At 36.1% G+C, this 14,536-nt stretch overlaps 1 protein-coding gene across 2 annotated transcripts; it reads left to right on the plus strand.

The window, feature by feature from the left end:
* The first annotated feature begins 228 nt into the window (after positions 1 to 228).
* Positions 229 to 12,150, plus strand: LOC107573860 (solute carrier family 22 member 23-like). 2 transcript variants are annotated; one of them, XM_016260316.1, is made up of 2 exons: positions 229 to 1,072; positions 11,763 to 12,150. In XM_016260316.1, the coding sequence occupies exons 1-2, from the start codon at positions 662 to 664 to the stop codon at positions 11,850 to 11,852; spliced, it is 501 nt and encodes a 166-aa protein (XP_016115802.1). In that variant the 5' UTR covers positions 229 to 661; the 3' UTR covers positions 11,853 to 12,150. The 2 variants fall into 2 exon arrangements, with proteins under 2 accessions (XP_016115802.1, XP_016115801.1); XM_016260315.1 differs by lacking the exon at positions 11,763 to 12,150 and adding an exon at positions 1,378 to 2,528.
* The last annotated feature ends 2,386 nt before the right edge of the window (positions 12,151 to 14,536 follow it).

The following is a 14,536-nucleotide window of genomic DNA, read 5'->3' on the forward strand; positions in this document are numbered from 1 at the left end:
AGGTCTACCATCCTCACACTACTAAATGATTTGATGAAACGCTTATTAAAGAGCATAACCACTTAAACAACTTCAATTTGACTGTAGCTTCAATACACGCATGGACAGAAGCTGCTGAGGTTGTGAAGTCGAGCACACTAGATGTGACTGGAACCAATGCCATCCAATGACTGCGTTAAGGGGACGTTCAGCCGAAGTTCCGCCCTCGTGTCTGTTTATTCGGTGCATATGATCACGGGAGAGCATATGGAGTGCGTGCGAGCTCAGACGGAGAGAGTCCTCGGCTCCTGAGTGGATAATGACGCGTGTCTGAGTGTAATGTCACGCGCGGCGGGGCTGCGTGTCTGGGACAGGTGTGTTACCTGTGGCTGTGAACGGAGGGAATGGGCACGGAGCAGCAACGTGCCGACGAAACGTATCGCTTTCCTTGAACCTTGCTGCTGTTTTCCGATCAGAAGCGCGTTTGGATAGTGGAGCGGTCGGGTTAAACCGGTGACTTTTGAGTATTGATTGATCGCGAACGGCTCGTGACGCCTTTGGAACGGGTGAAGACACGCGAACCACTCCCTGAGCACTGGACGCGGAGCTCTCTTTTTGATTGTGCATCCAGTGTGAACGGGATTGTGCGCGGTTCTGACGCATTAGCGAACCGGGCTGCGGTATGTGCGAGACGGTGATGGCCGTGTCTCAGCTGGACATCGAGCCTCATCCGCCGGAGAACGGCTTCGTTACCCCCGAAACTAATAAATCGCCCGATTTGCTCTCGCGGATCGACGGCGGCGTTTTGCCGAGCGTGGGCGGCTTCGGGAGATTTCAGAAACAGCTGATCGTTTTAACATGGATCCCGGCCATTTTCATTGGCTTCAGCCAATTTTCGGACAATTTTCTCCTGGCTCAGCCAAAGACTTGTGCGCAAGTGCAGCGGAATATCAGCGATCCTTCACTCAATGTTACGCAGGCGATATTAAATATCAATAATGCAAGCAACTCCGCTAATGCGTCATCACAATGCATCTGTACGCAGTCGGGATGCGAACTGGAAATCGGACTAGAGCAAAATGTTGTCACAAAGGTAAGTGTGTGTGTGTGTGTTCACAAACTCAGTTTTTCAGGGATAAACTTGAGCATTGGGCTGGCAGGCAGTTTCAAGCTCCCTTTATGGTTTTACTACAAATAAAACCAAAAAAAAACATGGTGCTACACTAACCATAGTTTAACCATGGTATTTGTAGTAAACTACAAATGGTAATAATAAATGCGCCCCAAAAAACCCATGCTACTACATTTTTACAATAATAAAACCATGGTTAATTTTCGTAATGGACTTGTATAGTAGACATGCAGTTGCATTTCACACATTTTTGCCAGTTCCATCAGAGTACCCACATGAATGCATGGGGAAAGGTGAGTTTGTTTGCAAAGCATCCAGGGGCCTGCATTACAGCGCAAAGGACCGACTCTCTGTTCAGAGAATGGCATTGCTGACTGAGACGAATACGAGTCATCTGCATCAACAGCTGACAAGGTGCCAGCCATCACGGGGTGTCATGTCACTGGGTTCCCTCATGCTGACCAGATGACATAACCGCTCTGAAAAAACAACAGCACCCTTTTAACCATCTGCGTCCTGCCCTTCGGCCTCCATTAGCCTGTCGGTGCATTGTGCGATAGTGAATATGGGTCAGCAAACTCTGAGGATTACACAGTAGTTCTGAGCAGCCTACAGAGATAAGAGAAAGCCACCGCAGGCCTTTTGAGTTGATCATATTAGTGCCACATTATGTCCTTCCCTGCTAATCTGGTAACTGGAGGAAGATTCCCTATTAATAACAGCTATGGGCAAGGAGTCTTCATCAAATGTGGTGTAAGACTCAAATCTTCATCTTGTTTTCTCTGTCTAGATGCTCGTGTTATGACGTATCATGTACAAGCAGAGAGGCAGATTAAGTGGTACTTTATTCCATATTTGCATAAAGCATTCGTAAAAATAATTGGAAAAAGACCCACAGACCTGTATGCACTGCACAGAGCCTGCCATGAGAGTGAGTGAATCAGCAAACTTGTACAAAAGCATCAATTTACCCATGGCTTTGCTGTTCTCTCTGAAAGGAAATCCTGTAACTGTGTTGGCATGCATTTCCAGCAATCAAATGTGAGCTATCGTTTCTATTTATTTATTGAAACCGTTGTCCATATGATCAATTTGGAGGTGTAATTTATGGTTGCTGCGTTTAAAAAAAAAAAACAGTTTCTTTAATATCACCTTCTATACGAAGTAAGGCATAATGTCCAGCGTGCCATTTTTTTTTTTTTTAGGTTTGTGTCGGGTTCTGATCACTCTGTCAGGTTTATGTTGTGCATTTATCCTTTTTTTTTTTTATACATCCGCTTGCTACATACAGTGAGTAAATAATTGGACATGGTATATTAATTTGAGCTTACATTTTATTAGCTCACTTGTAGTGAACTCCAACTACAAAATGAGCACTGTTGAGGTGCTTCGGGAACAGGGTTGAGAGCCTCTGAACTAGATGGTGCAGGTTGTGCAGATGCATTCATGTCTGAAGTCTCGAGTAAATAATAACGGTGTCCTTTTCTTAACTAATCCTTTAAGTCAAAGTCATACAGGTAGAAGCATGCTACCACAAGTTTGGGGCCGTTTAAAAGTCTTATGCTCACCAAGGATGCCTTTAATTAATCACAGAAATACAGTAAAAATTGTAATATTGTAAAATATTATTACAATTTAAAATATCGGTTTTCAAAGTGAATATCTGTTAAACTGTAATTTATTCCTGTGATCAAAGCTGAATTTTCAGCCTCATTACGCCAGTCTTCAGTGTCACATGATCTTCAGAAATCATTCTGATTTGCTGCTCAAGAAACATTTCTGATTATTATCAATGTTGAATACAGATGTGCTGCTTAATATTTTTGTGGAAGCTGTGAAACAGTTCTGCAAAAGGCAGCAAAGTTCATACATTTCACGTCAGTTTAATTTTGTTTTAATTCAGTTTAGTACCGGTGTCGATGTTGTGAGAACAGCATTGATTTTAAAGATTTTAAAAAGAAAAAGATTGTCACTGTTGATCAATTTAATGCATCCTTGTTAAATAAAATAATTAATGTATTAAAAAAAATTCCTATTGACCTCAAACTTAAAATAAGCCAATAAATTTGAGATAATGAAGTTGTATAATATTTGTTTAAATAAATAAAAATAATAAAAAACACATTTTAGGTGAATTTAGGCAACACAGCATTAAATCTTGAATAAGTATTTGTTGATGCATTTGGATTTTATAGTTTTTGTCAGTTCAGTGTCCTCATCTTCCACAGTCAGTTTCTTTGTGTTCAGTAGAGGAAGAATTAGTTTCAGGTAGGAAACACTGACTGGAAAGGGCATCTGTGAAGTCCTGAAATGACCCAATATCTTACAGTGCGTGTCATGCCTTTGTGGCACCAGGTCTTATGTTTTATAGTCCGCTAACAGAGCCTCAGACAAAAACCAGTCTATCACCTGAACAATTTGACCAAGTCTGTTATTTAAATATTTATGAATCTCATTGCACTTAAAAATAACTAGTAGTACAAATTAAATAATGCATGTGACACCTGTAGACACTTAAATGTTTCTCATTTAAACTTTCTTTTAAAAATAATCTAAGCTATTATAAATCTCCTACATCTGCTCAAAGCGAGTCTTCACTGTATTTGAGCCATTGTTTCTGATGAAGACATGCACTGCTCCCCACAAATTCCCCAGCCAGGCCGCTAAAGCTTCTTCTTTCGAACCTTGAGACAGGTTTTCTCCTGTCAGTGTGATCTTCGGGGAAAGTGAGCTGTTTGCAGGCATCTCATTAATAAAAATCTGCATGCTGCAACTCGTGTACAGATTCGTTATTGATCTCATATGCGTGATTGGCGTAGTATTTCACCTGCTTTAGCTCTAATTCAACGCATGCTTTGCATTTCTCATGCATTTCATGGATAGCAACTGGTGAAAGATTCATGTGTGATGGCTATTGGTGTTTTTTGTCGACTTTACTGACGGTATCTGCTGGCACCATATTTTTGCATATCGCGTCGGTTATTTCCTTGTGCAGTTTTGAGCTCCTCTCAGAAGACGTGATGCTTGCAAATGCCGGAATGATCAATATTTGTTCAGTTAGGTTGGCTTTGAGGTGTGCTTTTGTTTGTTTTTTGACATAGTTTGGTTTGATCATATAGGTTTTTATGGTGGTGTCTCAGATGTTGGTACATATTTGTGGTATTGTGCCATCTTTTTGAAAAAATATTTGATAGGTCTTGCAGATTACCCAAAACCATAGTGATCCTATCCTCTAACTGCTGATGTACAATTGCTTTTGGCAACAATTTATTATTGTGCCTTACATTCATATTTTCTGTTCTAATGGTTGTGCATTTTGGTAATGATTTGTACAACTTAAACAGAAAGGTCAAATCTTGCATATACATCAAGTGCTTAACATTAGACTAAGGCACAAATTGGTAGAAAATTGGCATTATTCACCTCAGTAACCTGGTTTGGTTTAGTTTATAAGCACCAAAGTTCATAGTACCCACACTGTAAAAAAAAAATCTGTAACATTTAGATTGCCGGAATTTTACCGTAAAAAATACGGTAGCAACGTTTTAGGTTTTACGGTTTTAACTTTAAATTTACAGTTAAATACCGTAATTTCATTAACTGATATAATGTTAATATACCAACCTATTGAAGTACTGAAATCTGTTTTGTAGCTTTGTAATACACTGATAACCACCAAATGCAGGAGGTGATGAGAAAGTCACATGATGAACCAAAGCCCACCACAAGCAGCTTTTAAATAATAACATATATAGAAGCTGCACAGTGTCATTCACACAAACACTAAACACCATCACGGTAACACACATGAGACTGAAATAATGCAATAAACATTCATTTAACAACATTAGGTGTAACACACAACCCTAATATACAAAACTGATAAGAAAAAACTAAGAAGAAACAGTTATTTCAACAAAAAAACATCAAATTTGAAATGTAACGCAGGGAATTCTGGGAATGTCAATTTACGGTTATTCACTGTAAATTATACAGTCTTTTTCACTTCCAAAAACGGTATACTACCGTAAAATTAATGTCCAATACAGTTTTTCACCGTATATAGTAGGGGAATTTACCGTTAACCAATTAACATTTTGATTGTTGTAATTTAAAAAAAAGAGATTATTTTTTATTTAACATTTGTATAATTTAATTATTAGCTTTTAATTAAACTCACAAACCCCCTGCAGTTTCTTCACGAACCCCAGTTTGGGAAACTTTGATGTAATATAATGTTTAGTGCACTTTGTGTTGTTAATAACAGTGAATGGAATATATTAAACTCTTTCTCTTTGTATTTTAATATCAGTATCATACAAAATTATCCTATTAAATCAATGTGATTTATCAAGTTAGGTCAAACGTAATCAAAAAGTAGTGTGATTTTAATACCGGAAATGTGTAATGTAATGGATTATGTTACTAACTACAATTTTTGTCATGTAATTTGGAATCAGTAACAGACTACAATTTGTAAGTAATCTACCCAACACTGATAGTACTGTACCATCATGCAAAGATCATGATGCCTCACAAAGTTTCATTAGGTCAATGAGATAGATTAATAATAAAATAACTGACTGTTAATACACTAAATCAGTGGTTCCCAACCCTGGTCCTGGAGGCACCCCGACACTGCACATTTTGCAAGTCTCCTTTCTCTGACACACAAATTGAACATCTTGAAGTCTCTACTAATGAGCTGATGACCTGAATCAGGTGAGTTTGATTAAGGAGACATGCAAAACGTGCAGTGTTGGGGTGCCTCCAGGACCAGGGTTGGGAACCACTGCACTAAAGTACAGCAAGCTATCAGCAAACTCAGCAGCAGCACCATAATTAAATGCACAACATTAAACTCTCAGTCGACCTCACAATCAATCCTGGCACGTCCCTGAAGAGAAGCAGGACTTCTGTGACGATTTGCACCATGCAGATGAGACTGATTTTGACTTGTTCGGTCACAGTTTCAAATGTCACACTGGGAGAAAAGAAGCTGATGGCAACTGTAAGGCATGATAATGACCCCAAACAAGCAAGCAAATAAATTATTGATTTGAATGGTTGACTGTAGTCTTCTGCCCTGTGAAAGAGAGAGTCTCTCTGATCGAGCTGAGCAAGTCGGAAAAGTCTCTGAAAAATAATCCTTGTTCTTCTTCTCTGATCTCCTCAGACTTTCCATCAGGAGAGCCCTTTCAGATTTTGAGAACTATTCTAATTGCATTGGAGGCCCCACAGGCTTTTATTTTAATAAGATGAGGTAAAATGAATAGGAGAGTATCATCACTGAGAGTCGTGCACATTTGGCTCTGGCGTTGCATTCTGATGACAAGGTCAGGATCAGGCCTGAAGGGTTTTGATTCAAAAGCAAGAGAGTAAATAGGATAAAATTGGTCTCATGAATCAATCATCTTAATGAATGTTACTGCTACACATTTTTGATGAAGCTGATTCATCTTGTTATAGGAGCCATTTTTACTGTCTATCAGTGTATGATAAAAATACAGTAGATGCTGCTTATCTACTGTACCTGAAGCTTTTTTTTCTTTTACTGAAAATAATAATGAACTGAGTGTTACGTTCAAGACATCCATAACTCACAGGCCCATAAATGATTGTGCAATCAAGTATATAATATGGAATTAAAGAAGTTGTTTGGATAATAGGAGCAAAGATGCTGTCAGTGTTGCAAAAATCTAATTTATTATTAGTAGCTGTTTGATTAAATTACTTCTAGTGTGTAATAGATTTTCAACTTAAGTCAGCAAAGGAAACTTGAGGCCTAACCTTTACATTCTGATTTTACTGAACCCAGCTAAGGTCTTTAGGACCTCTGCTAGAAACCTTCAGTTGGAGCTGAACTCTTCAGGAGCACGACTGGTCACCCTTTGTCTAGAAACTCTGTGTGTGGGTCCAGGTCCTCAAGATGTTTTAAGGTGCATGCACAGATTTAGGTGTTCTAAAGAAAATTCCACATAATCTGCCATTTTGAAACATCTGTCCTTTCCGAACTGTGGCAAGTAATAAACTGGAGTAAAAGCTTTAATGCACAATGCTACTCCATATCAATCGCATACAAAGAAAATACTGAATAATTAGAACATTAGATCATTAACATAAATAAATAACAGAATGTCATATCTATACACATTTTTCCCAGAACGTTCTTGCGACCCAGTAGCAATTCTTCCACGGCCCGGTGGTTGGGGACCTCTGTTGTACAGAACATTTAGTAAACCAGCTGTCAATGCTAGATCACCACTGTAACGTGACCCAGATCGAGTGGGTTTTTCGTTTGTTTGAGCTAGTGATGCACATGGAAATGTGAGCTTTAGTTTTCGGCAGACACATTTGCACACATGCAGCGTATGCGTCCACCCACACACGTTGTATTTACCCAGCTGTCCGGCCTGAAGTTGTTCAGGTCAACTCACTGTTTCTTTATCAGCTGGCGTGACTTGATCTTTTAGACGGAAACTAGAGGCGCTTATTCATAGATTTCCATTCAGACTTATGGACTGGACTCAACTGACCTTAAAGAAGTGTTTGACAGAATATGTGTAACTAAAAGTGTTTTTGTAAATACAGAATTATCAAACCTATAACCCAGCCTATTTAGGATTTTACTGATTCTGACAGTATAGAGTGGTGAAGGTGTGAAGTCAGAACACCGCTGGTTCCTTCAAGATTTTCCTTTGGGGGTTTTATAATGGGGTTTTCCAATTTGTGAGTAAAATAAAGCCTGTGGTAGGGCTGCACAATTAATCGAATTTCTAATCGCGATTACAATTATGGATGCCACAATTACGTAATCGTTCAAAGCGGCAATTAATCATTCAAAGTCCACTTATGTTATTCTGCACGCTTAAGATATGTTTTTCTCTTTCTACATGTTATCTTAAGGGTTTTTCCATTGTTTTAGTTTTAGTATAACATTATAATACCATTCATATTTGACCTTTTTTATAATTTAAAGAAGAAACCAATCCGATGTATATTTGACATTTGAGGCTTAATACTATAGAAAAGCACTAAAGGTTTTTCAGTTCGAGTGTTTTCAGCTCGTTTATTTTCATATAAAAATACGGCATGCAGTTGCATCAAACAATGGTATAAACATCATTCAATGTAAATTGCGATAATCGTAATTAATAATCGCAATTACAATTTCAAGGGAATAATCGACAATTATGATTTTTCTCATAATCGTGCAGCTCTAGCCTGTGGTAAACATAACTTGAAAATACTTTTTATTCTACAATGTAAACGGCACACACTCACACCCCAAATTGTCTTAGTTACTAATTAGAAACATACTGTATGTTTTCAAATATATATATGCTATATAACTGCTTCAAAATTCACGTTTTTGGTATGGGTGTGTGCAGTTCACATTGTAGAACAAAACGTCAAAGTATCTTCAAGTTATGTTTACCATAGGTTTTATTTTACTCATAAATTGGAAAAACCCATATGAAAATACCACTGCTTTATTTAGTAATACATGGAAGGAGAGCAATATTCCCTTCCCTCATGATACTCTCATATAGAAATAATAACTATTTAAATAGTTGCTTGATTTGTTAATGATTTCTTTGATTCATTGGATTTTAAAAGTGTGTGTTTTTTTCTTAAACTGACCGTAATCCATACAACTCTATGAACAGATTCAACTCATGAATTCAAAGATTTATTTGCGCGTTTACAGTAATTCATCTCACTAAATGCAATGTATGGTTTCTCGTTGCACTATTGTACCATGAGATTTGTACTGTGGCATAGTAACACATCGTTACACTCAAAAGACAATGGGCCCTTTTTGCCCTCATTCTTGTCTCACCAGAAAATACAATTCACCTTTCAACTCTTCACACAGTCTCTCTCTCTCTCTCTCTCACACACATTGCTCTTTCTTTCTCTTGCTCTCTTGAAGACAGAGTTATGCATAACAAGGGCACACATTCCCAATCCCACATGCAGTGCAACTGTCCAAGTGCCTCAATGATCTTTGTCTTTAAATAATACAGCAAATAAAACTTGATTTTCAGGATGATTTTTAATGTTTTCTGAAGATATTATGAGTAAGTAACCGTGCAAATGTTACACCATGTTTGTCAGAACTTTGACAACTAATGTATGCAGTTGCGTACAGTGAGCATGTTTACACGCACATCAATATGCTGAAAACTACCAAAAAATCAGTTTATTGAAATCCCATTTTACTGGTTTACATGCAAACCACTAACCCATCAATGCAAGAAAACCATTTTTAAAAGTTAGGTTATTTCCCAGTGGCGAGCATAAACATCAATGTATTCCATGCAAGTATTATATTTATTACTGTATGTGAATTGTAAGGTTTAAATAAAGCTTTAACTAAACTCAAGATAAAATGTTCAATGCATTGTTGACTTACTAAAGCTAATCTGCTAAAGAACATGCATATTAATGCATTGATTGTCAGGGTATTGCTAAGTGGTTGCGAGGCTATTCTGGATGGCATCAGAGATGCTATTTAAAACATTTTCCCGTAACTCTCCCATACTCACAGATTGTGACACAAGGAATTGATCACAAGTCTAAACTAATGGCATTAAAGTCACCTTTTTTAAAGGAAATTTTGCAATATGTATTATAAATGATTTATCCAAGCACATCATTATTATTATTATTTATTTTAAATCAAAATTCATGTGCCTATGTAATCTTTAATCAAAACAACTTCCCCTCCCTCGCGAAAATTAACCATAAAAACAACCATATTGTAGTTAAATCATGTTACGTAACCACATATTAACCATGGTTTTGTTATACTAACCATAGTGTAACCATGGTATTTGTAGTAAAATTACCAATAAAGAAGTGTGTACTTGTGGTCATAACATAATGGACATTGTCTTCTCTTCCTAATATACCTGTATAGAACATCCATTTAGTGTCAAGTCAAAACACACTAGCAACATGTAAATGTTAGAAACATGCTAGCAAAATGTTAAGACATGTTAGCCATGTGTTAAAAGATGTTACCAACATGCTAATTTACATGTTAAAACATGTTTGCAGCATTAAAATATGTTAGTAATGTGTTAAATAATGTCAGAACATGACAAAACATGTTAGCAACGTGTTACAACATGGTAGCCATGTGCTTAATCGTTGTATCAACTTGTTTAATCATTCTAACATTGTGTTAGCGACATGTTAAATCATGCTAGCAACTTGCCAAAACATGTTATCAATGTTATAGATCATGCTAAAAACATGTTAGCAACACAGTGACTCATCTAGAGCAATGTGCTAAAACATGTTTTATTTAACATTTTATTGTCTTTCTCTGACCTTCTCGGAGTAAAATCTTCGTGCTTAAAGCTTTTCAAAGTTATTTTACAAGCCCAAAATCAAAGATTTCATCAAACTTTATTCATAGTTATAATATATATATATATATATATATATATATATATATATATATAATGATACATGAAATCGAAAATCTTGAGTATCGCTGTTTTTTTATTTTTTATTACCTAAGCTACTTTGAAGCTATCTGTTTTGTTTAAAGCACCGTATAGATGAATGTTTCATGACTGGAGTGCCGAATTACAGATCTGGTGCAAACATATGCATGTCCATATGATCAGATGCTTTCTGAACTGCTCTTTTCTCACCACCGTCATTTTTATTGTGTGTTTGTTGCGTTATTCAGAGGGAAGCGTGCAGCACATATTTACTGTAAATATTCATCCAAACACCGCTTCAGCAGCGTGGCTACACTGTAAAAAATTAATCGTGAATTTTTACGGTAAAAGACTGTAAAAATTTTACAGTAAAAACCTGTTAAATGGTTAACGGTAAATTCCCCTACTATATACGGTGAAAAACTGTGTTGGACATTAATTTTATGGAAGTATACCGTTTTTGGACGTGGAAAAAGACCGTATAATTTACAGTGAATAACCGTAAATTGACATTCCCAGAATTCCCTGTGTTACATTTCAAATTTGATGTTTTTTTGTTGAAATAATTGTTTCTTCTTAGTTTTTTCTTATCAGTTTTGTATATTAGAGTTGTGTGTTACACCTAATGTTGTTAAATGAATGTTTATTGCATTATTTCAGTCTCATGTGTGTTACCGTGATGGTGTTTAGTGTTTGTGTGAATGACACACTGTGCAGCTTCTATATATGTTATTATTTAAAAGCTGCTTGTGATGGGCTTTGGCTCATCATGTGACTTTCTCATCACCTCCTGCATTTGGTGGTTATCAGTGTATTACAAAGATACAAAACAGATTTCAGTACTTCAATAGGTTGGTATATTAACATTATATCAGTTAATGAAATTACGGTATTTAACTGTAAATTTAAGTTAAAACCGTAAAACCTAAAATGTTGCTACCGTATTTTTTTATGGTAAAATTCTGGCAACCACAGCTGCGTAAATTTTACGGATTTTTTTTTACTGTGTAGTGTTGGGATGTTTGCTAACAGTAAACCGCTGCTCGGGTATTTCAAGCTTCTTTTCCCCCCAAACAAAGAATGAAAAGGAAGACGTTTGTTGTGATTAAATCTGGGTTTTTAGGTTAGCAGTTAGCTCACAGAGTGTCCTCTCCTGTCATTTTATGTGCTTTCTTCATTGCTCTTCCCAGGACAACATCAGGTCCAGCATGATCACACCACTGAGCCATTTGGTCTGTTTCATCTCTTCGATAAATGGAAATGGTATGCAGTGTGTGTGAAGTTATTTGAAAGCTTGTCCTATGTGGTGGGGAGAAGCAGGGGTTTCAGATTTCTGCACCGCACTGGTTCATTACTCCAGATGATCCCAGACAGTCTCAGCCACCGACACCACAGACTTTAGAGGAGCTGAAGCATTCTCTGAACTGCTAGTTCACACCAAACTCATGCAAAAGTTTGTAATCAAGGGTTAACTTATGTTATGCATGCAGTGTATGAATGCAAGTACGTGATGATTGAAAAACATCCTGTTTTTACTTTGTAACATTCACATAATGCCAAACATTCTTGTTAGAGTTTCACACAATTGATGACACTATTTTGACGTTTGTCATTTATGTCAAAAAAATAAATGAATAAGATTACATTTATTTTAATTAGCCAATTATTTTCTGAAGTCAAAATTAAAATATATATTTTATGGTAACACTGCTATAAAGTACACACATAAAGTCAAATAAAGCTTGTAGGTTTAATCAGACTGTATATTATATAAGGTTCCATTTGTTAACATTAGTTAACTACATTAGTTAACATGAACTAACAATGAAAAATACTTCTAAAGCATTTATTCATCTTCATGTTGATTCCGACATTTACTAATGCATTATTAAAATCTAAAGTTGTATCTATTGATGTTATTTAATGGACCTGAGCTAACACGGACTAACAATAAACTGTTTTATTTTTATTATCTAATGTTAACGTTTAATAAATACTGTAAAAATGTATTGCCCGTTGTTAGTTCATGTTAATGCGTTATTGTAAATTATATTATATTATATTAAAATGGGCTCCAGTGTGAATGTAAAATGAACCAAAGCTAACAAAAAGAAAACCAAAGAAGAAACCGAAAAAAAGAAAAATATTGTAACATTTATATGTGATCATTTTTCCAGCATTAAAAGTCAAATGTAAAAATACAATATAATAATGTGATAGGCTTACAATGTAAGTCTCAAACAACATACAGTACACAATTAAATCATTTATAGCAATTATATGTATAACAATCATCAGCATAAAATTCATGATTGTGAGAAGTTCTGCATATCAGTTATTGGACATATAAACAAATAATCAGGAACGGTTATAAAATAATAAGGATATCGTTCAATCTCAAATATACAGTTATGACTATGTGATTTGTCTGTGGTCTTCAAGGTAGTCCGTTTTATAAGATTTATATTAATTTGTTATAATCATAATAATATAATTAATTGTTATAATTTATTATTCGTATGCATAGCCTTTAGCATCACAAATTACAGTATATATTTCTGCTTCATACGTGTCATGTAAATTAGCACTTAATATTTGGTTTAATACTGGTTAAGCAAGTTTAAAATAGTAAAGACATGTTTTATTCAATACATGCTTATGCATGGTCTAATACATCAATATACACAAATTAGAGAGGTCAGCTAATACTGGATTTTGCTCACGTGATAATAATGTTTAAGGAAAAGCAATAACTAGATTATTGTGCCGATAATCACAAAATCTATATATTGACAGGGTGACCCAGAGAATAGAGTTTATGTTGAAATAAATGGCAGATATAGTTTGTGTAAACAGAAAAGAAAGACAGACAGACAGAAAAAAAGAAAGACCATTTCTACAGTTCAGAAGGCTGAATTCTCTCGCTTACATGACACATATGCACATGCTCTCTGTCACGTGTGTGTGTGTCTGTCTCACTTCCTCTGCTTTCATTTAGTTCTTTCCTTTGAACTATAAAGTAATAAATACTGTTGAAGTGAGGGCTGTGTGTGTCTCACTCTGCCGGTCTGTTGCTAGGCAGAAACTATGCGGCAATCTCTGTCTCTCTGCCTGTAATGTTCTCACTGGCGCTGCTTCTCTTCTGCATGCCTTCCCTCTCCTCATTCACATAGCTGTGTGTAAGAAACACTCAAAGCATGCTTGCCTTCAAATGCATACATTACTGTATAATATCATAAGGTCATCTCATGGGAAATCAACTCCTCGTTCTCAGACTCGCTGTGTTTAAGGTCACTGTAATAATCATTTAGGAACGCATGTCTCTCTCTCTGGCGCTAGTTCTCAAATTCACAATAGTTTGAAGAGGTAGGCTGTTTTGTAATGTGATGTTTATTTTGCAAAGTAAATCAGTCCTTATTACTTCCCTTTACTTTACCATGACAGGTGGTTTACACCAAAATATCATAGTGAGTGCGGTTATGTATATTTACTACTGTAAAACCATAATCAGGACTTTCCACTAATAGGATCCAAAATAGAGTTGGAAAAAACTCTTTGGGTGGTTTCCTTAATCCTTAATAAACACCAAGTGCACAAGAATCTGTCTGTCTTTTTCTTTCTTTCTTTCTTTCTTTCTTTCGGTGTCTGTCTGTCTGTCTGTCTTTCTTTCTTTTTTTCTATCTGTCTGTCTGTCTTTCTTTCTGTCTGTCTGTCTGTCTTGCTTTCTTTCTTTTTTTCTGTCTGTCTTTCTGTCTGTATTTCTTTTTTTCTATCTGTCTGTCTGTCTTTCTTTTTTCTGTCTGTCTGTCTTTCTTTCTTTCTTTTTTTCTATCTGTCTGTCTGTCTGTCTTTCTTTTTTTCTATCTGTCTGTCTGTCTGTCTGTCTTTCTTTTTTCTGTCTGTCTTTCTTTCTTTTTTTCTGTCTGTCTGTCTGTCTGTCTTTCTTTTTTTCTATCTTTCTATC

Source organism: Sinocyclocheilus grahami, unplaced genomic scaffold (genome assembly GCF_001515645.1).
Source record: "Sinocyclocheilus grahami isolate Dianchi unplaced genomic scaffold, SAMN03320097.WGS_v1.1 scaffold2051.1, whole genome shotgun sequence".
In the NCBI taxonomy this organism is placed as follows: Eukaryota; Metazoa; Chordata; class Actinopteri; order Cypriniformes; family Cyprinidae; genus Sinocyclocheilus; species Sinocyclocheilus grahami.